We start from the raw sequence: 23,409 nt of genomic DNA on the forward strand, positions 1-23,409 counted from the left end.
CCTCCGTTTGGCAGGTCATGCTTCTCATCGACATCGAGCTGGCTTACATGAACACGAACCACGAGGATTTCATTGGCTTTGCCAAGTAAGCACCCACCTCCCGTGGCTTCCTCTTCCCTGCAGGTGTTTGTCCTGGAGCTGTTGCAGTTGAGTGGGTGGCACAGGCCCTGGTGGAGATGCTGTGCTCCCAAGAATGGTGCAGCTCTCAGTATTGCTTGGTTTTAGTGGCTCTGGATTGCAAGGCTGGGGAGGAGAACAGGGATGCATGGAAGGGTCAGTTAAAGTATTAGGGTTGTGTGAAGGGAAAAAAAGCAGCAGCTGTGGAGGGTGAGTGATGCAGTTGTGGTTCATGTGGGAGTGAGAAGATGAGTAGGCCAGGCTCAGATTGCAGATGGCAACAGACTGGGTTATCAAGGCTTGGAAGCCAGGGGTGGGGGGCAGGAACTCACTGTAGCAGCTACCCCAGGGGAGCAGGATTCAGGTGATCAGGAAGAGCCTGAGAAGTTGTGAATGTCTCTGCTGTTGTTTGCAGTGCTCAGCAGAGGAGCAGCCAGATGAGCAAGAAGAAGGCAGCTGGCAATCAGGTAGGCCAAGTTCCATCTCCTTCACTGCTGCCAGGAGGACGTGTTTGCTACCTGGGAGCTACCAGGTGGACAAGTGCTAGGCTGGATGCAGCAGTGCTCCAAGTTGGATTTAATTTTCTTTTTAATGTTGCCTCTTTATTTTTGTTTTAAATGCATCAAACTCTGTTTATAACTGGAGGACAGTGTTTTAGGCTCCCTGCAGTCAGGAGGAACTGAGCATCTAGCAGCAGTGGAGGGAAATGGTGCCTTGGTAATCCACATCTGGTCTTGCTTTTCTGATAGAAATTCCTATTAACGTTATGGAAATTCCTGTTTATTCCTTCACTAACTGTGCTAACCCTTCTGCCAAGGTGAGGGGTACAGAGCACCAGGTCTGGACTGTTACAGTACACAATTGTCCTTTTTAGTTGTCTTTCCCATCAGTGGTATCTACTTCGTGAAAAGGGATTTCAAGACAAGTTCACAGAGTCTTTTCCAGAAAATTTCACTGGAAATGTGTAAATCTCTGTCCAGGGAGATGAAGGGTGTTGAACACACCCGTGGGAGAAGACAGCAGGAACTGTAAGGAGTGTACAGACAGTTAAAGAGAGGCTAATGACACTTTGTCCCAGATTTGCTGGGGACATGGCAAGGCTATCTAGGCTAAAAGATCTTGTAGAAACAAAACCTTACAAGCAGCTTCATAGAGAATGGAAGCAAATGCTTTTGCTTTGGGTTTTTAAAGACATTCACTCCTGACATCCACCCTCTTTATAACAAATTGTTTGACCCCCTTTCCCTGCACAGGAACATGCAGACAGTTGCAGTACTGTTGGCAGGCAGGTGGGGCTGGCCAACCATCCATTTTGGAGCAGCTGTAGGGAATTCCATCCTCTGCAGTGCACCTGCCAGAAGAGCCGAGTGTAAAAGAGAGCAAAGGGCAAATTCTGGATCTACCTGTAAAGCACTTTGGCTTTCTGTTAGCAGGCTTTATTTTGGGATGGGGGTTGCTTTTGTTAACACCTGGGGTAAAAGATTTGGTACCACCCTCCAATTTATTTTATTTTTGAGCCTCTCTTCTCCTGCTCCAGCTTTCCTAGTAACAATCTCTCCTCTCTTTGCTCCTCTCCTGCTCTCTGCTCTGCTGCTGTTGCTATGGTTCCCCTTTGCAGGATGAGATCCTGGTGAGTAGAAGGCCACTCAGCAGGGTGTGCTAATGAACATTTAATGTTGCATCTGGGAAGGCAAGAACAGGGCATAAACAGATTATTCCCTCTGCTGCCCAGTGGGCAGAGGAGGGCAGCTGGCATTAGACCCAGACAAAGCAGAGATGAGGTGACAAGGTGGTATGTTGAGGAGAAGCTCAGAACTGCTGGTACATCTCTGAGTGGGTGGAGAAGAAAAGCAGCAATCCAAGGATGTGTAGTTCTGTTCCACTGCCCCCTCCTGTCCACAGGGAGAGTAGGAGTAGCTCGAGCTTAGAAAGGCGTAAGATGAAGATTCGAGGCTCCTGCATTTGCCTTTATAGGGTACATTGCCAATTAAAAGGATCCTGTCCCTCTGCATCAGGCTGCTCACACACTGCAACCTGATCATATTCAGTGCAGTCCCGTGGTTTTTCAGTGCCAGGTCGTTTTCATCAAGAGTGTCCATGCAACAAGGTATCCACATAGTGCATGCAGATATTTTGGGGTGTGAACAGGGCAGTAACACACATAAAAGCTGATTCATTTAAGCTGGGCATACCTGCATTTGATTACTGCATGTGTGAGGTTCTAAACCAGCACTTGGTAGATAGGAGTTATTAGAGAATAATAGCCTGGCTTCTTTACGGACTAAACTTCAAGGAGCTTGATTTACCCTAGATTAACATGGGTATGCTGAAGTCCAGAGTACTAATTCCAGATGCACCATTTTGTTCTGTTATCCTTAGTGTCTCCTTTCACTAAACTCAATTCTTTCTGGGTTGCTTGCCCATGTCCTGAAGTGGTTCCCCCCAACCTCTGGGTTGAAGCCCTCCACACCTGCAGTGTGCTGAAAGGTGTGCTGGTGTCCTGGTTTCCTTTAGGCATGGCCTTTTCTGGGTGTTTTGCTGTGATTTGGTGCTTGTAGGTTGTGTCAGTGTCCAAGGCACTCTTGATGCAGTTCTTCCTGCATCTCTTTCCTCTTGGCAGGGGGTAAAATGCACAGCACTGCCAGGTTCCTTCCTGCTTCCTTTTTATGCTGTTCCTGGCCCTTTGGAGGCAAGGCCCTTCACTGGCCAGTTGGATGGGGGGCTCTCCTGGCAGCAGCAGAGAGCACGGTGTTCCTTGTCTTTCCATGCTGTTCTGTGTTGGGATACCCTCTGATCTCTCCTCTGTTGCCTGAAGCCAGGAATTGTTATCCTTGTTAATGCTCAACTGCTTCCACCCCCTCAGGTGATCAGGAAGGGCTGGCTCACCATCAACAACATTGGGATCATGAAGGGTGGCTCCAAGGAGTACTGGTTTGTGCTGACAGCAGAGAACCTCTCCTGGTACAAGGATGATGAGGTGAGTAGCTCAACTCTGCCCCTTGAGTCTCGGGCATCTGATGAGGATCAGCCCCTCAGATCCCTGGGCATTACAGATGCATCTTCTGGGTGCTGCCTGCAGTTGTGACACAGGCTGAAACTATCCCTGGGCCAGGCTCCCCGTGGCCTCAGCACTGCTGAGCATTTCTGAATTGATGTGAGTGTGGCTTTTTTGACGCACAAGGAGTGATATTTATGCCTGGAAGTTCTGGCTCAGCAGAAAGTTGAGAGACATTTGGAATGAATTTGACCTTTCTTTGTTTTGCTGTGGCAGCTGTGATCATTAAGGGTGTGATGGGTTAGTTCCAAGTTGTGGACTTTCTGGTATTTGTGGGGCAGCACTGAGTTTTCTGCAGGCAGATGGCAGAAGATTTTGTGCATCTCCTGGCCTCTCTCCTTTCTGAGCGCAGCAACAGGAGCTGTGGGCCTGAAGCTGCAGCATGGCTCCTTCTGACTTTGAGTAAATTACTCTCTAGAGAGTTCAGCTGTTAAACATGCAAAGCAGGAATGTATTTTTAATGTTTCTGTATCGAATATGGCAGTTAATGCATTATTTGTAAAATGGTTCAGGAATGTTTAGAGTTCTGCTGATCAAAAGTACATTGATGGGTGGAATATCACTGACAGGAACATGGAGTATCACTGGTGACAACATGGACCTACTCTGTAGAGTTGCCTGAAAATCCTGAATATTAGCAATTCTGGCATTGTGCTGTGGTGTCTTTCTGCTTCAGTGGGAATTGATATAAGCAGACAGAATTGTCCCAGCTGAAATCACTGTCAACAGTGTGTTGCTTCGAGTGCAAAACAAAGGTAGATAATTGTCTTTTTTGATTACTTTGAAAAGAGAAAGAATAGCTGGATGGTTCTGGTAAGAACATGATTGAAAGGTTTAGTCCCCTCAATGTGCTGGGGGATGAAAAATGTCTGGTATGATGTAGTAATATGTTCGTAGTTGAGCAGGGCTTCAGATTGCAAATAAAGAAACTGCTGCCTCTTATTGTTGTTTGAGTCCCTCAGGTGTTCCAAGCCACTGTTCCAGTGTCATGCCTGGGAGCTGCAGCCAGGCCTGGCTCCTTGTCTGGCTCCTATCAGTGGGCCTGTTTCTATCTCGGCAGGTAGAAAAGATGACAAATACAGTGATGATTCAGCCTCTAAATACTGCTTTCTGCGTGGAGATGGCTGCTGTGCTGCTACGGATGAGCAGGCGGCAATTTCCTAATTAAAGAACCAGGCACTGAAATGTCTGTCCCCAAATCCGTGTGTCTCTGCTAAAAGACCCCCCTGCCCTTTGTGTTCAGAGTTGCTTGGGGAGGTGTCCCTCTCCTCTAGGCTGCCTGTGCAGGTCGAGTGGTTATAAACATCAAGTGGTTTAATCAAAGCCAGCTGCTCCATCTGTATTACAGAGATGATCAAAATTCCCTGCTCTTCCCCCGGGGAGTGGGAGGGAGGGCGGGCTGCAGTGGGGATGTATAAACTGTTGATAGATTCCAGTTGCCTGAGATGGGGATTGGACCTCCCTCCCCTCCTGAGGGAGGGCAGCCTTGGGGGTCAATAGCAACTGGAGGTCTGTACCATTTCCCTTCTGCATAGCAAGAGGTAGAGCTGCCTAATGAAAACAGTTCCCTGCCAGCCTCGGTCCCTTAAACACAGAGAACCAGCACTGATGAGGTCTGAGCTGCCTCTGAGAAAGGAGCCTTTGTTTGCAACTGAGGGGGAGCAGGGGGGAAAGGGAAGTGTGTGTTTTATTTGCTTCCTCCCCAAGTTCAACTCCTTGATCACTGGCTGTTGTGAGGGACAAAGAAAGCAACATCCGCCCGGAGTTCGCAGTTGAATCGGGTTAAGAGTTGGTGCATTTGAGGGGCAGCTTGGAGAGCCCTGAGGAAGGGGATTCCCATCCCAAACCTCAGTCCTGCATGGAGCTGGCTCCATCCCCAAGGGTTGCTCACAGTACATGGTCCCCTCTCAGGCAGGGTTATCTTTGCATGTCTGTCCCAGAGCTCTTCTCCTCCACCGGTTGAGGAGAACTTGTGTCCTCTGCTGCTCCTGAAATGTTCTCCTGCGTTTTTAGAGGTTCTACTCCGTAGTTATTCTTTGCTTAAGCTCTGGGAGGAAGGGGGAGGCTTTGTCTGCTCCACCCTGCACTTCTGTGGGCTCTCTTGTCCCAGTTCCCCTGTGCTCTGGCTGCTTTCCAGAGGGAACCAGGAGGGAGCTGAATCCGCCTGGTGTGGATGGAAGTGCTGGTGGCAGAGCTGTGGGTGGTGATGGGGGAAGAGCAGGGGGAGGTGGTGCGTGGTGGGGTGAGGGTGAAGGCTAGGCTAGCACCTCTGGAGCCAGGAGGGTTGGGGGCACAGCCTCTCCCTGCCCTGTTCCCCAAGCCAGGACCCAGAGTCTGCGGAATGAAGACATCTGGACCCCATTAGTGAAATACCAGTCTTTCCGCAGCGCTGGCTTGTTTTCCCTCTGCCTCTGAAGAAAGGAACTGAAACTTGAAATGTCTTAAAGGGCCCAGCATCACATGTTAGCAGGGATATATGGCTGTTGATGCTCTGGAGAGGCCTGAAGGAGTGTGGTGGGGAATGGGAGGGGAAGGAAAGAGCAGGCCAGGCGGGGGTGGAAAGTTGGCTCCCCACTCTGCCTCACTGCCAAGAGCATGTGTGTGTGCTCCTGGGCTCTCTGTTTTTCTTCCTGTCTCCTCTCAATGAGTCCAACACTGGCCCCTTGGAGAGCGGCCCCACAGAGAGTTGGCCTCCCAAGACCTGGCGACCCTCCTGAGGTACCTGCGTCTCCTGAACCCTCTGAGATTATGCTGCAGGCCAGTGGTGGGAAGGAGAGGTGGGGAGGAGCCTGCTCTGACTGCTGGCAGTGTAGAATGAGCTTTCCTTGCTCAGGGAGGCCACAGTGTCCCAGTGGAGCAGCAGCACAGCACCAGAGCGTGCTGACTGCTCAGCAAGCACCATGATGGACACGAGACAAGAATTTGATTCAAATGGTCCTTTTGCCTGAATCCCTCACAAAGTGCACAGTGCCTGTGACTCTGCAGGGCTTTCCTGCCTGCTGGAAAAGAGGGTCTGTGAGCTGGGATAGAGCTGCTGGTGATGAGAACCTTGCCCTGGGGTTCCTGTTAGTGAAGCTCACTGGCTGCTGGGGGGGACTCGGCACCCTGTGCTCTGCAGGGGTGACTGTTCCTTCTGGAGTCCCTGTGTGCCCCTGTGGGCTGGAGTGTTTGCACAGCTGGGTAGATGGATGTATCTGCTGCTTCCTTTGGGAATTTGTATGAATGTACAATACAGATGGGACCTTCTGTCCTTACTCAGGTAAATCATGTACTAGAGTTTTGGGCGCTGTACGAATAGGTGATGTGTAGTCATGAGAAGAATATGACCTTAATTGCTTGTGTGAAAGTATTCACATGTTGCATGCAGTGCCGCTGCATTTGAATCTTCTGTGTGCAGGAGGGGTGGATGCAGAGTTTTAGGTACTTCAGGTGCACGACGAGTGCTTCATATTCCTTACAGGTCATGTTGATTCCTGATCATCAGTTGTGCTTGAGCACTTTGTCTTCATGCCTTTTCTTTGGCTTGAAGTATGTTCTCTCCTCTCCTGCCCTGGGGAAGATATGACCTTATGTCACTAGATAGCTGCTTATTCTGTACCTGTCAGTGTCTCTTACCCCATTCTAGTTTAAAAATAAACACACTGATCAATACTGGGATTGTTCCCCCGCTGCACACACATGCACTCCCCTCCTCTCTGCCCTCCCTACCCCCCAGTCTATGTCCTTGAGGCCCAGCTCAGCTGGTAGAAATCCTTTTGTCTTTTCCCTGATGCCCACCAGTCATTAGAAACGTGCTGTGATGAGTTTAGCTGCAGCCAGGTTTTTGCATCCAGCTGGCTTTAAAGACCACAGGAGCAGGTCTGCTCTGAGGTGGTTCCTCTCCTGCTTTCATACTGCTCTCAGGTGCTCTCTGGAACATGTTCCTTCTCTTTGTCCTCTATGGAGCTCTTTCATTCATACTTTTTTTTTTTTTTTCCCACAAGTGCATGTTTTCTCATGGCTATCTTAGTTTTAATCAGTCCTTTCACTCCCTGTGTCTCTTCTACCTCTGGCAGACAAACATCAAGGTAAACACAACTTCCAGAGCATCCAACCTTCAACTTCGAATCCTTTGTGGGTTTTTCTTTGTATTAACAACAAAAATTCTTTACACTGCGAAATCCCCTTTCTCCAGTCACCTTTCTGTGCCTGCTCCTGCCTTCTCAGGTAGCAAAGCCCGGCGTTGGTTGTAATTCTGCCAGGCCTGTGTGTCTCTTTCTGCAGTTGATGGCAGAGTTCAGCGTGTGAAACACGAGCCATCCTGAACAGAGCTACCCCTGGGCCCAGCACGTGAAGCTGAAAGAAACAGGAGCGGGAGGAGAGAGATGGAGAGAAATAAGAGGTTTGTGAGTAGGCTGGTGAACAGGCAGGTAGAAGTGATGATCAGGCAGGGCTCCAAAGGGTTATTCCCTCCCAGGCTGAGGGCTGAGTGACCTCTGCATGCAGCAACCCCGCAGCCCACCCTCTCCAAGCGTGTCCCTCTGCCGTGCAGGTGTTGCCGTCCCCGTGCAGCACTGGCAGTGTGTGGTGTATCCCAGCACAGCCTAACCAATGTGCAGACTACTGTACAATCTCGTAGTCCTGAACAGGTAGTCTGAACACTGGGCAGACGGAGTGGAGCCTCTGGATCTGCTCTCCGGCTATCAGCAGCTCGTTAGTCCTTTCCCCTCCCTGCTTTGGGGATGGGGTTGTGCGGGGCAGAGATGGGGGTGAAAGAAAGTCCAAGTCCTGATTGGAAAAACATCCTCCTCTGGCAGCTGGGGAGAAGAAGTGTTGCTCTCTGCATGTTCCCAATTTGGAGCAAGCTTCCAAGCATCTTCGTCTTGCAGTGCTGGTGTCGGGCTCGTACCTGGCTTCCACCTGGGGTATGCTGCACCTTTTTTGGGAAGAGGAAGAAAAAAATAAAGGTCAATTACTGCAGTTTGAGAAGGAAATGCTGTAAAGTCTTGGCTGTCACCCAGGTGTGCAGAACTTGTTGCTTCATTCAACTCCTTTTCTTCCCCACGGAGCTGTGTGGGAGGATCCTCAGGCCCCTCATCTCCTTCTGTCCTGTAGACCAGCGGGTCCAGAGCAAAGCTCAAGCAGGACCAGCCCTTTGCTTCCAAGTCCTCCAAAAGGTCCTTTGACAGGGTTTCAGGAGGCAACCTTGGCCAGTTGCCTTTGCAGCTCACCTCTGGCTGCTGCAGGAGCAATCCACATCCCCTCTTTCTCCCCCCACTCCGCCCTGGCATTGCTGAGCCTCCCTCCCTCTTCTGGTTTTTGCTCCCTCCCTTCTTGCTTCCCTTCTGTCCTTCTGCCTCACTTGACGTGGCAGTGGAAAGCTAACTAGACTCGAGGGAGGAGCTTGCTGGCTGCTGGGAAGGCCGGAGTTTGGCAGGAAGCAGCGGCTGACGGATGGGGTTGCGCGGGGGAAAGGAAGGTTCCCTGCCCCTCATGGAAACTTGAGGAATGCTGTCGCTTTCTGTGCCTCTTGGCTCCCACCTAACGATTCCAGATGTTAGGCCCAGCCCGGCTGGTTTGCTCCCTCTCGTTGTGCTGCGGGGATAAAGAGGGCTTTATGCACACCCCGTGTCTCCCTTCCAGGATCCCTGCTCTTGTGTGTGGAAGGTTTGGATTAGTGGCTGAAAATATGAACGCTCACCTGCACAGAAGGAAAGGCTTTTATGTGGGTCAGCTGAAATAACGTGCAGTTCACCCTTCCCCAGTGCAGGGTTGGAGCCAGAGTGGGAGTTCACTGCCCTGACCTTACAGAGGTCACAGCAGTCTCCAGTTTTGGGCACTGTGGTCTCTCTTAAGCTACTCAGTTTCTGCCTGTGCTTTCTCCTGAACCCTCTGACGGCTTCCTAGGGTTGCACTTGGCTGCAGGTTTCAATCTGCACGTTATTTCAGCTGACGTACATCAAAGTCTTTACTCCTGTGCAGGTGAGTTAATTACTATTGCTGCGCTTATTAAGCCAAGTAACGGCCATGGTTAATCACATGAGTCCAGATCCAGTGTCTAACAGAGCTTTTGAACTAAATCAGCTTAGAATCTTAGGATGTGTTGTTTAAGTTAACCCAAGGCAGCGTTCTGATGTAAACAAGCCATTACAGCTGCTCTGCAGTTTGGAGGAGTGATCAGTGTCCTGTAAATTATGCTCTGAGGGTAAAAGTGCTGCAGGTGGGCTGTGTCTGGGAAAGCTGGTCTCAAGATGTGTGTATGTGGTGGGATGACCAGGGCTTCCTGGAAGAATCACAGCTCAGAAATTCAGCTCTTCTGCTTTGCCAAGGCAAGAGGTAGAATGTGGTTGGTAGCATCTTGTTTAGGGGGGTGAAGCGGTGGTTTAGCTTGGAATGCTCAGTGAACTTGCTCTCAGATATTCCAGACTGTTTTTTGGAGGCTCCTTCCTTATAATCTTTCAGTGTGCATGTATTCATGCAGTGTGTCTGTTCTAAATTATTATGTTAATGTCTTATATAAATTATGATGTTAATGTTTGTCCATTTGAGTAGAGGTTTATTACCGAAATTCCCAAAATGCTATGCGTGTGTTTAACACAAATGACTTGACTGAAACTCCAGTCATCCCTGGGGCAGGTTTGTTTACCAGTAGTGCTTTACATCTTACAGGAAGGAAAGGAGATTAAGAGGTTTAAGCAAGATGAACTTCTCCTAATTTCACACAGCCCCCAGTTAAAACAATGGCAATGCCTTCTCCCATATCCACAGACCCTCGTCTCTGTGCAGAAGAAGGTGTTTGTCATAACAGCTACAGGGAAACCTTTAATTAGTTTATTTGTGCTCCAAATGCAAACTGAGACCTAATAATTCTGCCAATTACTTTCTTGTGCTGCGAGTGCCAATTTCCAACCTTAGGGGAGCCCACACAAGCATCTGTTGGCTTCGCTTCACATGTATCCAAGAGCAGGGAAATTTACCTTGCTGCTGAGGCAGTCCAGGCGAAGGGAGGGAATGCTTGGAGTCAGGCTGGCTTGCTGCCTGCTGGATTCTGTCATCTTCTTGTGGGTTATTGCCTACAGGGTAGCAACAAATAATTCAGGTGATAGTGCGAACCATTGCTGCATGTGGCCCAAACCCATCTCTGGGACTGAGCCACCAGAAGGAGATGTGCAGCACCAGTAAGGATGTTGGAATATCAGGCTGCAACTGCAGCATCCCCGTTTTTCCTCCAGTTATCGTGCTTTCCACCCCACGGTTGGAATGGCTGATGGATCCTGGTTGGCTTCCTGGAAGAGAAGTGTATTTTTTTTCTGTGGTGGATGCAAAGCACAGAGCCATATGGCTGGATCTGCACTGTGCTGGGGGCGGGGGAATAATCCTCTGGCACTTATCCTGCCTGTGCAAGGAGCTCGCAGCCATCTCCTCCTGCAGGTCTCCATGCAGACAGTGGGACTCCTGTTGGGAGCAGCCCTGAGGAGGGGGAGTTGACCCTGTGCCTACAACATTCCCCAGCCAACACTGAGCACCATCTTCTGCTTTGTACACTCTGGGGGCTTCTGCCACTCCCCCTCCTCTCCTTGGCCTCGTGGCTCTACAGATTAACTCACAGCCAGCAAGCACATTTTACATAACACACACTCTGCTGCTGAGGGAGAGTTTTACCTGAGTTTTTCCCCCCACTTTTCTTATCAATGAGGGGAGATATGAGCAACATAAGCCTCTTGGGATCAGACAGCTTCAGAGATCAGGCATTTGAATATGGTATTTCACAAGCTACTTTCCCATTTCGCCATGTGCTGGCTCTTCCCTCTCCTCCCTGCCTCCATTCCAAGCCTGGAAAGCGGAGAGAGAGAGAGAGAGAGAAACCCTTTTCCCCTCTTGGCCAGGATGCTGCTCAGCCATAGCACATACTGCCAGATTGCTAACATATGGGCAGAGGTCTCAGCCAAAGTTTGGAGAGGCTCAGCCCTTGGCAGCTCATTCCACACTTTCCTGTCTCTACATTCAGGAAATGAAGTCAGAGTGTTGATATAAAACAGGCTGGGTTGAAAACTGAGAAGCTGCAAAGGCTGAGGAGGGGGACTGGGAAGGGGGAGGTGTGGGGAGATGGGGAGCTGCAGAGGCTCCTTGCAGCATGTCTGGCTTTGGGGCTTCTTGTACCAGTGTCCTCCATTTGATTGCTCTTGCTGCCTCTGAGTCCAGCACTGATATTTTTGTGCTGGCAGACAGATATTTGTGCCTTTCCTGTGCTGGATGGAAAGATCAGCATGTGGAGATAGCGTTGTCTTGGTCACGTGGCAGCGTTTATGCGAGAGCTTGGAAGGGGTGAAAGTTGAAACTCTGGCAAGGAGCGTGTTGTTTCCATATCTGGGACACGGAATTCCCTTAACTTTTGACTTCTTTTCCTGAGGAATGACACCACTGCGAAATTTCTGTGGAATTCTGTGGTTCTAATGCAGAAGATTTTTCTCAGTCAGTTTTAACATCAGTTTTTTTCTCTTCTTTTTTTTTTACTAGCCCAGAGACTGGGCAGGGAGGTCCAGTTAAGTGAGACTGCAGTAGGGGTGGTCTGGCTTGCCCAGGGACTCAGCAGTTGGTTTCCTTCACTTCTAGGTCACTGGTTCAGCCTGAAACAGCACAGTAATAACCCAGAGTAATAGAAAGCTGGAAGCTGTTTGTGGCTTGCAGAACCTGAAGTGGTCTGTGTGGCTCAGAGACCTGGCTGAGAGGAGTGTATGTGCCCATCAGAAACCTGTGCCCACATCTAATCAAAACTCATCAGCAGTATTAAAAAGCCCAGGGAAATGTGCTTGGAAAAGCTCTCCTGCTTTCGTGGCCTGGTATGTCTGAGAGTCTGGCAGCTGCCCAAGTGATCTCTTCTGTTTTCTAGCTGCTGGTTTTTGGGATATTCTCGTTGCACACATTTTGTAATGGATTGATCTTTGTACGGTTTGATTTCTGGGGTATCTCTGAACTGTGAAGTGCTGGTATCCTGAACCATCTCAAGTCAGTTTAACTAAAGCTTAAGAGGATGTTAGGCTGGATTTGCCATCCTCTGGGTGTTTGAGCTCAGCAGCTCTGTCACCTTTACTTGCTGCTCTGCCCTGCCTGTCATTCCTGGCCAGCTCTTCAGGATCTCTATTCCCTGACCAGCTTTGTTTTCCGTTCTGTTTCCCCTGAGAGCGATCATGTTTTGTTTTTTCCTGCCAAGAAAGGTCTACAAACACACCAGACCTCACAAGGGGACAGTCACACGTGCTTGCTTGCACACAGAAGTGTGCTCTGGTTTTGTTCTAGTCTTGGGTAGCTGCATTCTGCCTTGAGGAGACCAGTGTGAGGGCTCCCTCTCTTGTTGTGTTGGGGTATAATTCCCAGCTAGAACAGGATGCTCCAAATGTGGGCTTTAAATCAAACTCCCATTAATTTGCTGTAGAGCCAGATTTGAGACTAAGAAGGGAGAATGATTTCTGACTTGCTTGCAAATGTAAAAATTTAAATCGAGTTTTGGTTGGGGTTTTTTTGGAGGTGGGTTTTTTTTGGGTTTTTTTTGTTTGTTGGTTGGTTTTGAGTGTGTGGGGGTGGTTGGTTTGTGGTTTTTGTTTGTTGTTGTGGGGTTTTGTGGGTTTTGTTTGGTTTTTGGTGGTTTTTTAAATGAAGATGATAATTAGGGTCAAAAATAGAGGTTGGTGTTTGGATTGTTGTTGAAGGTTGGCCTCGTTCTCAGTTTAGCTAGAGATGGCTGGAGGGTTGTTGGGTGCATTTACTCTGGAACACAGGATGCTTAAAGCTGTCTGAGCCTGGGCACTGAATTTCAGTTTTTTACCATTCACCAATGGTAGACTGCCCATTTCTTGAGCTTCCAATCATTCAGAGTATGAGGTCCTCTCCTCCCACAGACTGCAGGGCACAGAGGGCCTGGCTTTGAAGATACCTCCCTGGTGATATGGGGGCTGTGTGGCTGATGCTCTTGGCAGAGTAGAGGCTTTCCTGGAGCAGAGAGTGACTGTGTTACCAATTCCCTTTCCAGGAGAAGGAGAAGAAGTACATGTTACCCGTGGATAACCTGAAACTGCGAGACGTGGAGAAGGGCTTCATGTCTAGCAAGCACATCTTTGCTCTCTTCAACACTGAACAGAGGTATTGCTCCCATCCTGACACATCCCCTGCTGAAAGCAGGGACAGGATTTATAAAATATTAGATAGGAGAGAGTAGAGATGAGTGTGTTTGGGTAGCTGTCCAGGAAATGTGTGTGTATCCTTTCAAGACAGTAATTTTTGAAGGAGATGGGGGGACTTCCTCAAGGGTCTTGACTTCATTCCTTCTGGTCTTACAAATATGAACCATTTTCTTTGCCAGTGCATGGCTTGTGTTGTGACCATACCCTTCAGCTCTTTGATGTGGTTACCTGGGCCTGGGATGTATATTTATGATCACAATGTTCTTGGTGAGTAACTAGGGAAAGGCACAGGAGACAGGGGAGCCCCAGGCTGGCTGGAGAAGTCCAGCAGTGAACAGAATTGAAAAGGAAACTCTTTCAGGCCCTTTTGAAACACACAACTGATTTTGAGGACAGTCAAACTAGCTCAAAAAAAATTAATTCCCTTTCCCTTTTGCAGGGCCCTCAGGAGGATCCTAACAAGGGACTGTCTTAAAATGACAGGAGGATTCCCTGCTCTCTTTATCAAATAGGGGCAAACCTCTTGAGTTGCACTGGGGAATAATGAAAGGTGTGTCTTTCAGGAATGTTTACAAGGACTACCGGCAGCTGGAGCTGGCCTGTGAGACCCAGGAGGAGGTGGACAGCTGGAAGGCCTCCTTCCTCCGTGCAGGAGTGTACCCAGAGCGTGTCGGGGTGAGTTCCAGCCACAGTAATGGGATGGGGAGGAGCCCAATATGTATCTGAAGAAGGATGGTTGCATTGTTTTGTTTTTTTTTTTTCCCTGAGCTGAGAATCTTTTAGAACAAACAAAAATTTTTTGGTGTGTTCCTGGTGCTTTCTTTAAGGAAGTTTGGCATCAAGTGGCTGGCAGCTTCTGAGGGAAGATGAAGTAGAAGTCTGCACTGATAAACCCCTCTAGCTGTCTTGTTTTGTGGGCATTAAATTCCCAATATAAAGGTGACATTTAACTACCTGAGCACTAAGTGATGTGTATCCACTGAGCAAAGCACCATTCCCTTTTGATAACACTTACTCTACAGCCTTGGTAGGAACTTCCAGGCTTAGCAGTTGTTCTCCCATTCCTTCCTCCAACCAATTAGGAAGGGATGTTTCTGTAATTTTTCTTTTGCTTGGTAGATACCCTAATTATGCTACTTTGGCAAGAACTCTTATCTCTTGTCTTCCCCTTGTCCCACAGCACTCCCTGTCAGCATTTTGCTCTGCTTTAAAAGTATATCCTACACAACTGTGGTATTTGTTTCTGTTCAAAGCCTTTCCTGTTCCTGCATGAGAGGAAGCTGCTATAAATAGTTTTCCCATTAGAAAAGTGATAATTGTTTTTCTGTTTGTATTTGCTGCTTCTAATAGATTTCTTGCATTCATCTTTCCTTTTACACTTGAATATTGTGGGGTTTGCCTTAAAGCACTTCCTAACAAACTGATATGATATCAAAAAAAGAGTGACATGACTTCAGATTGACTTTGAACCAGCCTGAGCCTCTTAACCACAGTGGCCACGTGCCACCTATTGGTGTGCAAGTGGAGGGGTGGGGGGTGACATGGGAACACTGATCCCTATCCCAAAACCCCAATTAAGGAATGTCAGGTAGACACTGCAGGTAAGTAAATTGCCCTTTGTTGATAACAATATGGTTTCCTTTTCAGAACATCCCATTTTGATTTTCAGTTTAGCTAAACAGTTCGCTAGCTCCTCTTCCAGGGTAATAGAGGTATTGATGTACCTTTAGTGGGATTGGTCTTTTGCTTGTCAGTGCTAATACGGGATCTTCTCCAGATTCTGAGACCAACTAAAAGTCATCTTTCATTTTTTGTCCCTTTTTGTTTTAATTTTTTCCACGTATGCTCAAACTGGCCTGCCAGGACAAGGACAAAGTAAGTCTGATCCTCTCTGCCTGTGTTGCCACCTGGGGCTCTCACCAGATAGTTCTCTCACTTTTTTTTAATTCCTTTTGTCACCATTTCCTGAGAGGCATTTGCTTCTTCTCCCTCTTTGTCCCCTGTGCTGGATTCCTGCTGTCTGTTTCAGTTCTTGATTTGAGTTTTCCTTTTTTCTTTTTATCCCTCCCTTTTTGTATGACTTCTGAATCTTGGTGCGAGCTTATTTTTGGGGGGTTTTTTACCCTCTTTTGTTGTTGTGGGTTTTTTTGTTGTTTTTTTTTTTTTGAGTTGTCCTGCTTGACATCCACTTCCTTTACTTTGTTTCCCACTGAGACCTTGCATTCCTTCGTTATGTAAGATCTTCTCAGGAAAAGCTCAAACGAAAAAAGAACTTGCCCTTTCTCCTAGATTTTGGTCCCCAAAACAAAAGAGAAGCCATTTCCTGTGTGGCTGCAGATTGTTCAGACTAGGGCAGTTTAAAACAAAGGTGTTTCATTCTACAATCAAGGGGATTTTAAATTAGCACCGAGGAGGGCAGCAGTCCCTCATGCTTGGATGCTTTGAAATGGATCCCCAATGAATGAGCCTTGGGGATTGCTCACTGTCAAACAGCACAGTCCAGGTTTTGCCTTACAGAATAAACAGTGTGTTTCAGGCAGACAGGGAGAGATTCATCTGCTTGGCGTGAAAGAAAAGCTAATTGTAATTTGCAGTGCAGGGTTTAGAGCTGAAGTGATCAGGAAAGTTTTGTGGGTTGTCGTGGTCAGCTGAGATGGGTGGTTACTTCACCTCTCTGTATCTGTTTTCTCATTTGTGTAATGAGGATAAAGATGCAGCGTTGTCAGAGAGCCTGTGAGGCTTAATTTATGGTGAGTGATTCTTGGGTCTTAACCTGGGCATGGAAAACCCAGGTCAGATGAAGAGCCTTTCAGGAAGCTGTAAGCATTAAAAGTAATAACACAGCTTTGAGTATGCACTAGAGCATAACCTGTGGATGCTGGTCAGGGGTCCCTGTTGCCTTTCACCTTTGTTTGATAACTTTCTACTAAAAGAGCAGCTTTATTGCTAAAGCTCCTCAGATCTTAGCTGAAGAAATCTGTACAAACTGAGCTGTGAATTGAAAATCACAGCTCAAAATGTAAGCTTAAATAAGCTTTATTTATTGCATGTGCTTTCCTGCCTGTTCCCTTCTATTCTTCTCTCAGCTCTCATGAAAAGCTAATTCTTTTGTTGCATTTGAAGAACCAATCTGTTTCTCTTTTTCTCTGCAGGCCAGTGAGGCAGAGGAGAATGGAGGAGACAGTTTCATGCACTCCATGGACCCTCAGCTGGAGAGACAAGTGGAGACGATCAGGAACCTGGTGGATTCCTACATGGCAATTGTCAACAAAACCATCAGAGACCTCATGCCGAAGACAATCATGCACCTCATGATAAACAATGTACTTATCACATTGTGGTCAGTGGAGAGACAGGGGAAAAGGAAGGGGGAAAATAGTGAGGGAGAGAAAGAATAAAGAAAAACGGGAAAGAGAAAGAGATGGGGACAGAATTAGTTAGTTAGGAGTGTTTGGGGGGAAATGGTGGAAACTGATTCCCTCTCTGTGCCCGTTTACAGACCAAGGACTTCATCCACTCGGAGCTGCTGGCGAACCTGTACTCGTGCGGTGACCAAAACACGCTGATGGAGGAGTCGGCGGAGCAGGCCCAGCGGCGCGACGAGATGCTGCGCATGTACCACGCCCTGAAGGAGGCCCTCAACATCATCGGGGACATCAACACCAGCACCATCAGCACCCCCATGCCCCCACCGGTGGACGACTCCTGGCTGCAGGTGCAGAGCGTACCGTCCGGACGCAGGTACCTGAGGCTCAGGGGGAGAGCCCCGCAGCCCTGCCTGACGCCTCTTCAGAGCCTCCTGCCGAGACAGGGAGTCCTCCTCTCCCCCTCTTCTCCCTGTGGATGAAGAGCCCTGGGGATTGCTGCTGGGAGGCTCCTAGGGCCGCTCTGTCTTCCCAGAGGTGTTGGGACGTTCCTAACCCTTAGGTTGGAGGGGGTTGACGTAGCTCTGAAGGCAGCCTGGAGCGGCCCTTGAGAGACAAAGCAGGGGTTGTAAAGTGATGTGAAGCTCAAGAGGGGACACTGAAGGCAGCACGTGGGGACCTGACAGGGCAGAGGGATCCCAGGCCTGTTGTTGCAGTTGGCTGCCTCTGTTTGTTCTGCAGGTCTCCCACGTCCAGCCCCACCCCGCAGAGGAGAGCTCCGGCAGTGCCGCCCGCCAGGCCTGGGTCTCGCGGACCAGCTCCTGGGCCACCTCCTGCTGGTGGGTCCACGCTGGGTGGTGCCCCCCCTGTGCCCTCCAGGCCGGGTGCCTCTCCTGATCCCTTCGGGCCCCCACCTCAGGTTCCTTCTCGGCCTAATCGTGCTCCTCCTGGTGTTCCCAGGTAAGTCCTGGCACGCTGCTCCTCTGCAGGTGGGACGTGTTCTGGTTTTGAGTAGGAGCCTTGGCAGCGCTTGGCCTGCCTGGGCCATGGGAGGAGAATGGAGTGCATGGTGTGGGAACAGCCTTTGGATATCTGCATTGTGTCCAGAGGCAGGAGCATGGTTTTCCACTGAGATTTCATGGTACAGATGAGGCAATGCCAAGGCAGCTTTCAGAAACAGAGGGGCAGCTGCTTCTCTCTGTAAAAATGGGGGAGAGAATCTTATACCTGAGGGCTTTAAAGCAATTGTACCAATGCCTCTGGTCACCAGATAAATCACAGGACTGAAGTGACATTCCCCTCTGTGTAGGGCTCCCAAAGTCTGAAGTTGCCCCTTTTCTCCTGGCCCAGAGTTCTTCAAGGTGAGTTGGAAGACCTTCATCAAAGCTCTTGAGTTGCATTTTGGCTACGACACTGTCACAGTATCACTGGCAGGGAAATGAATTCTTAGGCAATTGTGTTGCTTCTGTAATCAGCTGGAACATTTTCCAGTCTAGAGGGTTCAAATCACACAGCTTTGCTTTCCCATTAGAAAACTCATTTCCTTTCCTGTTCAGTTACTTCAGACACATTTCAACATAGTAATAAGGGATTATCCCCTGTGCAGCTGAGCACGTGTTCCTGACCAGGACTTAGGAAGCAGTCTGGAACCAGGAATGCTTTTATGTTGGGTACTTAGTCTCCCTTGAGGAAGAGAAGGTAATTGTAATGTAAAGCACAGACATAGCCAGAAACTCCCCAGTGACATACCAGAGGGAAAACTTCCCCTGTGGAAAACACCTCTGCAGGGAGTGCTGGTGGCACAGGTGTGAAACCTGGCCATTTTCTGTGGAAACACCCAGCCTGTCAATGGGTGGAGATGGTGTGTGGCAGAGGGGGTTTGATTTGCCTCCTGCAGCAGTGCCCCAGCTCACACTTGGTGCCTGTTTGGAGGGAGATGTTCCCTGCCAGGCTGCAGTTGGCCTAGAGGAGGATGAGTTCAGACAGGTTTATAGACCAGTTTCTGACTCTGGTGGGTGCAAATGGTTTTCCTTTCTTGGTGCCTCTGCCCCAGTCCTTCCTATGCACCTTGATGCAGCTCCCACAGTAACGTGTCCCCACATCCCTCAGTGCTGCCCCAGGGACTGTGGTGGCACCTTTGGATGTCAGCATGCTTCTGCTGTGGATTTTGGCTCTTACTCCTCGTGACCCTGCTTTTCCATGTGCTATTTCTTTGTGGCTTTGTTTTCAATATACTTCTGCTTCTTTCTGTCTCCATCTTCTTCCTTTCACCCAGTTTCATTTCTTCACTCATGAAAAATATTCTATATACCTGACCATTGTGATAGGATTCCCCAAATGGGCTCAAACTGATTGGCTTTTTTTTTTTTTTTTTTTGAAGAAACCTGTCACAGCTTATTTTAATGGCTTTTCTGCCTTTTGCATGAAGGTGGAAGGGTTTAGGGGAAGGTGTAGGGAGCAGCACTAGAGAAGAGGAGGGAAGGGTTTCCTGCTTAACCGAGCAACCCCTTGGTTTAGGAGGAGAGATGGTAGGATGGATTGCATGCTGCTGCCTGCCCTGATCTGGAGTTGAGAATGTAATTCCAGAAGCTGTTGAAGTGTGATGCTCATTCTCTGATCCCCCTCTCTGATTCTTCCAGTTGTTCATAGACTCCTCCGGATCCTGATACCAGCTTGTCATTTGAGTTCACTGATGAATGGAGAATTTCCAATGACAAGGGACTCTTTCTCTTCCTCTCCTGTATATAGAATAAGAATGTTCCCTGCTAGCACTTGGACTCGGGTCCTTCTGCCATGGGTGAACGAATGCCATCTCCATTGTCGCTTTTTTAATACCCATCTTTCCCTTGCTAACCAGGCTGTGTAGTGGGTGTGTGTGTGAGAGAGAACAAAGCTCATGTGTGGTATGAGTGGGCTTTGCTGTGGGAGCTGGTGTTGTGGAGTGACCTCAGGTGCCTGGTGGTGGCTGGGTGTACTTTGTGTGCACACTGATGCCTGCGTGGAAGTTTGGCAGTTTTGTGCCTCTGGTTTGAGCGTCTGATTTTGTGAATGATCAACTCACACAAGTGCCACTCTGCTCCTTTCTCATAAACATGAGTGCATAGACACATGTCCTCACATATGAACACCACATGGTCCATTTTTTTATTTTATTTTTTTTTGCACAGAAAGGTTTCCCTGCATATAGTTAAGGACACTTTAAGCAAGGCTTGCCATCCTGCCTCTGTACTTAGCATTTACTCAGTCTGCTGTGGAAGTCCTTATTGCCAAATATGGAATTTTGGGAGTTGAGACCTACAAACCGTCCAAGGTCCTATCTGTGTGCAATGAAGGACTGAGTTCAGGATTTGACCTGGGGAAGAAATCTGTGAAATTATTCTTCCAGATATTTGGGCTCTTCAGGTTTAGAACAGTTTGGTAAAAACTGCAGATGAGGGAGCTTAGGCAAGCTTGAAGGAGAAATAAGAAAGTTTAAGTGAGAATGACTTAACCGTTGAAAAAAAAAAGTGTTGAAGGCATTAATGGGTTCTCTGTTTTTTGGTACATCTAAGGAAAAGGATGTGAGGGGTCAGCATCACTCTGAGCAATAACTTCACACAGATGTATGACTCAAATTATTCAAGAGGTTGGAGTAGCTGATCTCATGACCTTCAAAATGTAAGCTTTTACCTTCATGTCTTTTTGGGTAGTGCTCTGGACTGCAGGTTCTCTCTCTTTCCTGAGCTGTTCGTTTCAACTCTAGCATTTAATGTGGGCAGAAAATAGGAATGCTCAGGGGGAGACAAGCCCAGCTCCCCGTGCCCAGCTGGTGGGTGCTGAGTCATAGGTGTAACACTGGTATGAACATCAGCCTGGGTGTGTGAGGGACCTGGTGGGTGAGTGTGTGAACAGATAGATGGGTTTTGACACACCCCTGTGCACCACTGGGTCTGGCTGTGTGTGGAGATGAGGCTGTGTGTGAGTGTGTGAGTGTGTGTGCAGTCCCACCCAGCAGTGCACACTCGTGCTGTGTTCTGGAGGGGGATGTGTGTCTGTGCCGGCACATGTGTCTGTCCCACCTTCCTGACAGTCTGTGTGGCCTCTGCCTTGACCTGTCTGAACTGCCCTGTTGATTTCGTGTTGTCTTTCAGAATCACTATCAGTGACCCCTGAGGACTGGCAGCCACGGTACGTTCTGCACTCCCCCTGCCATGCATGAGCCGTTGTGTCCCCCCCCTCCATCACTCTGCAGCTCAGCTCTGCTGCCCAGTTCTTGTGTTAGTACCAGAGTCCCTTGTCCAATGAACCACCTCTGCCAGGATCTCATGAAGGGAGGAGTCTTGAACAGAAAAACTGGCTGATCAGAGACAGAGCAGCTGTTTGAGCTGCAGGAGCTGGGAAAGCCTCGGTACCTGATTTAAGGTCACCAGAGGGCCCTTTCTCTGCTTCTACGTAGATGATGATGTGGGATGGGGAAAATGAGCTCTGGCATCATCCAAACTCTGTGTCTTTCATTTGGCTGATATCCACACTGACTGGGAGATCAGCTGAATAAACTCTGCTATGATTTGGTCTGTCAGCTGTGTTAGGATCAAGACAGAGGCTTGGGGAGCTGTTAGTTCAGACTCCTCTACTTACATTCTAATGTCTGGCTGGAGAAGTGCTCCCATCCTCCCTGTGTCCCTGGTGCTCGTGGAAGTGGAGGGGTTTGGGTCATTAATATCAGGACTTCCATGTCTGAGTGCAGGGTGACTCTGACATTGAATGTTCCCTGTTCTCCTTGTGTCCCACCATCAGTTAGAAGTGAACTCCCTTTGCTTGTTCTCCCCTTGACCCTTTACCTTCTGGGTTACTCTTCTGCTTCTGTTCAAACTGCCTTCTCTCCCCTGCCTCCTGCCCCTGCACCAGGAAGGGTTTCATGATCTGTGTCCCTCCCAGACACTCTGCCCTGAGCTCCTGCCTGTTTTCCTTCCCTCTCTGTCCCTGCCTTTTGCTGGTTGTAGTGGTTCAGTGCAGGGTGCTGGGGCAGGTGTGTGTCCGTGCTGTGTACAACTCTCCCTGTTAATGCTGAGTGGGGAGGTGAAGAGGGACATCAACAAATTCTCCCAAGTCTTTTCCTTGGAACCTTCAGTCCTTATTGACAGAGGGTAGAACAGGGCAGGTGTGGGGTTTTTTTGGGCTCCTTCTCCCTCTCTCTGTGGCTGTTTGTGACAGGAGTGGAGCAGCAGCAGCTCCTGCAGACTCCCTTTGCTGCTGGTTGTGGCAGCTGGGGATGAGGGGCATGTGCTGAAATCCTGCCTTAATAGGACAAGCAGAAGTTCCAGCCTCTGTTGCAGGGCAGGGGTCAGAGCCAGCCCCTATCCTGCAGTAGATGGTGTCTGTCACTGCTGCAGATAACTGCAGTTAGAGCTGAGAGCTGCCACATCTCATTGAACCAATGCAGTGATTGCTCATGATTGGCATCTTTGAGGACGTCATCCCTCAGCCCTCCTCACTGATGACACACTGCAGAGGTGCTGGAGCAATCAGCAGTTTCCTCCCCTACTCTGCCTACTGCAGGCATCCCTGACAGCCCTGGAAATGTGCATCCTGGTGAGCAGCCTCAGGAAGGAGCCTTGCTGTTGTCTGTGCCTCGTTCTGGGACTTGCTCTTATGGGGTGTTCTGTTCTTGATCTGGCATAAAGAGCACCAAGGAAATAAAAATGAAAAAAAAAAAAACCAAAACAACACCAAAAAGAAACCCCCCAAGCAACATAAAAAATTACACCTAAAACCTTTGCAATCCAAAGGAATAAATGTAGTGTTTTACCACCTCTGTTAGATCCTTATCAGCAGAACTTCCTCTTAGACCAGTGGTCCCTGATGTGATTAGCTCAGTGCTCTCTCTGGGTATGGCCTGAAATTCTGACTTCATAGAATGTGACAGTCACCGCAACTCATCTCCTTGGGCTCCTGCCAGGACTCAGATCTTTCTTTTCATATACTGGAGACAGTCACAGACTTCCTTGTGAGCAAAACTTTTGTTCCTTGTCCTGACACAGGAAAGTGACTTTTCAATGGTAGAGAAAGGCTTGGCTAGCAATGAAGTCAGACTGAAGGAGCATTTCAGGGGTAGATGTTGCCTGAGAGACTTCCCTGTCCCTTTTAGTGCTGGGAAACAGTTTTCAGCCTTTTCTAACCTTACCAGGCAGATTCTGCAAACATCTCCAGAAAAGCTCAGGAGAAACAAAACCTGTAAATTTAAAAAGTGACAGCCCCTCCCTCTAAAATGCTTTGAGAGCTGAGAGGAATAAGTGTCTGCAAAAATCAATCATAGGACATTATGAAAAAGCAGCCCATCCACCTGCAAATTACTTGTGCTTCAAGTGGCCACTCTTGGCAGAACACATGACATAACCTGGTGACTTCAAGCATCCTTTTCATGGAACCCCCCAGAGGCTTTTAGCACAGCCTGTCCAAACTCCTGAAATGCAAACAGGTCCTTCAACCTTCTCAAGAAGTACCTACTAACACATGTGAGGCTGCAGCAGCATCTCACTAAGGCTTGAGCTGAAGTTCTGTAAGGTTTTAATTCGAGTGCTGGTGCTGTTGCACTGAGAGTAGAAGCCATCAGATGGTTGGTGTGGCTGCACTTACACTGTGAGCACCCTTAGAGATAACACACAGATCCCACCCATCACTGAGCTCAGGGTCCCAGATTCCCCAGCTGTAACATCCCATTGCAATTTTCGCTTCT

The 23,409-nt window shown here is 48.7% G+C and overlaps 1 protein-coding gene across 16 annotated transcripts in view; it reads left to right on the forward strand.

The window, feature by feature from the left end:
• The window catches only part of DNM1 (dynamin 1), a 65,031-nt gene that overhangs the window by 37,922 nt on the left and 3,700 nt on the right, over window positions 1-23,409 (forward strand). For 5 of the 16 annotated variants that reach the window (XM_027877800.1, XM_027877796.1, XM_027877798.1 and 2 more), the window contains exons 12-21: window positions 15-85; window positions 533-584; window positions 1,736-1,747; window positions 2,981-3,094; window positions 13,179-13,288; window positions 13,893-14,004; window positions 15,193-15,204; window positions 16,482-16,652; window positions 16,829-17,070; window positions 17,436-17,654. In XM_027877800.1, coding sequence (XP_027733601.1) covers window positions 15-85; window positions 533-584; window positions 1,736-1,747; window positions 2,981-3,094; window positions 13,179-13,288; window positions 13,893-14,004; window positions 15,193-15,204; window positions 16,482-16,652; window positions 16,829-17,070; window positions 17,436-17,654 — 1,115 coding nt within the window. Of the gene's footprint in view, window positions 1-14; window positions 86-532; window positions 585-1,735; window positions 1,748-2,980; window positions 3,095-13,178; window positions 13,289-13,892; window positions 14,005-15,192; window positions 15,205-16,481; window positions 16,653-16,828; window positions 17,071-17,435; window positions 17,655-18,003; window positions 18,056-19,333; window positions 19,492-20,824; window positions 20,862-23,409 lie in introns of all 16 variants that reach the window. The other 11 variants (XM_027877806.1, XM_027877805.1, XM_027877804.1 and 8 more) reach the window with 6 other exon arrangements.

Source organism: Empidonax traillii, unplaced genomic scaffold (assembly GCF_003031625.1).
Source record: "Empidonax traillii isolate 1590-97213 ecotype Southwest subspecies unplaced genomic scaffold, ASM303162v1 scaffold34:size3740991, whole genome shotgun sequence".
In the NCBI taxonomy this organism is placed as follows: Eukaryota; Metazoa; Chordata; class Aves; order Passeriformes; family Tyrannidae; genus Empidonax; species Empidonax traillii.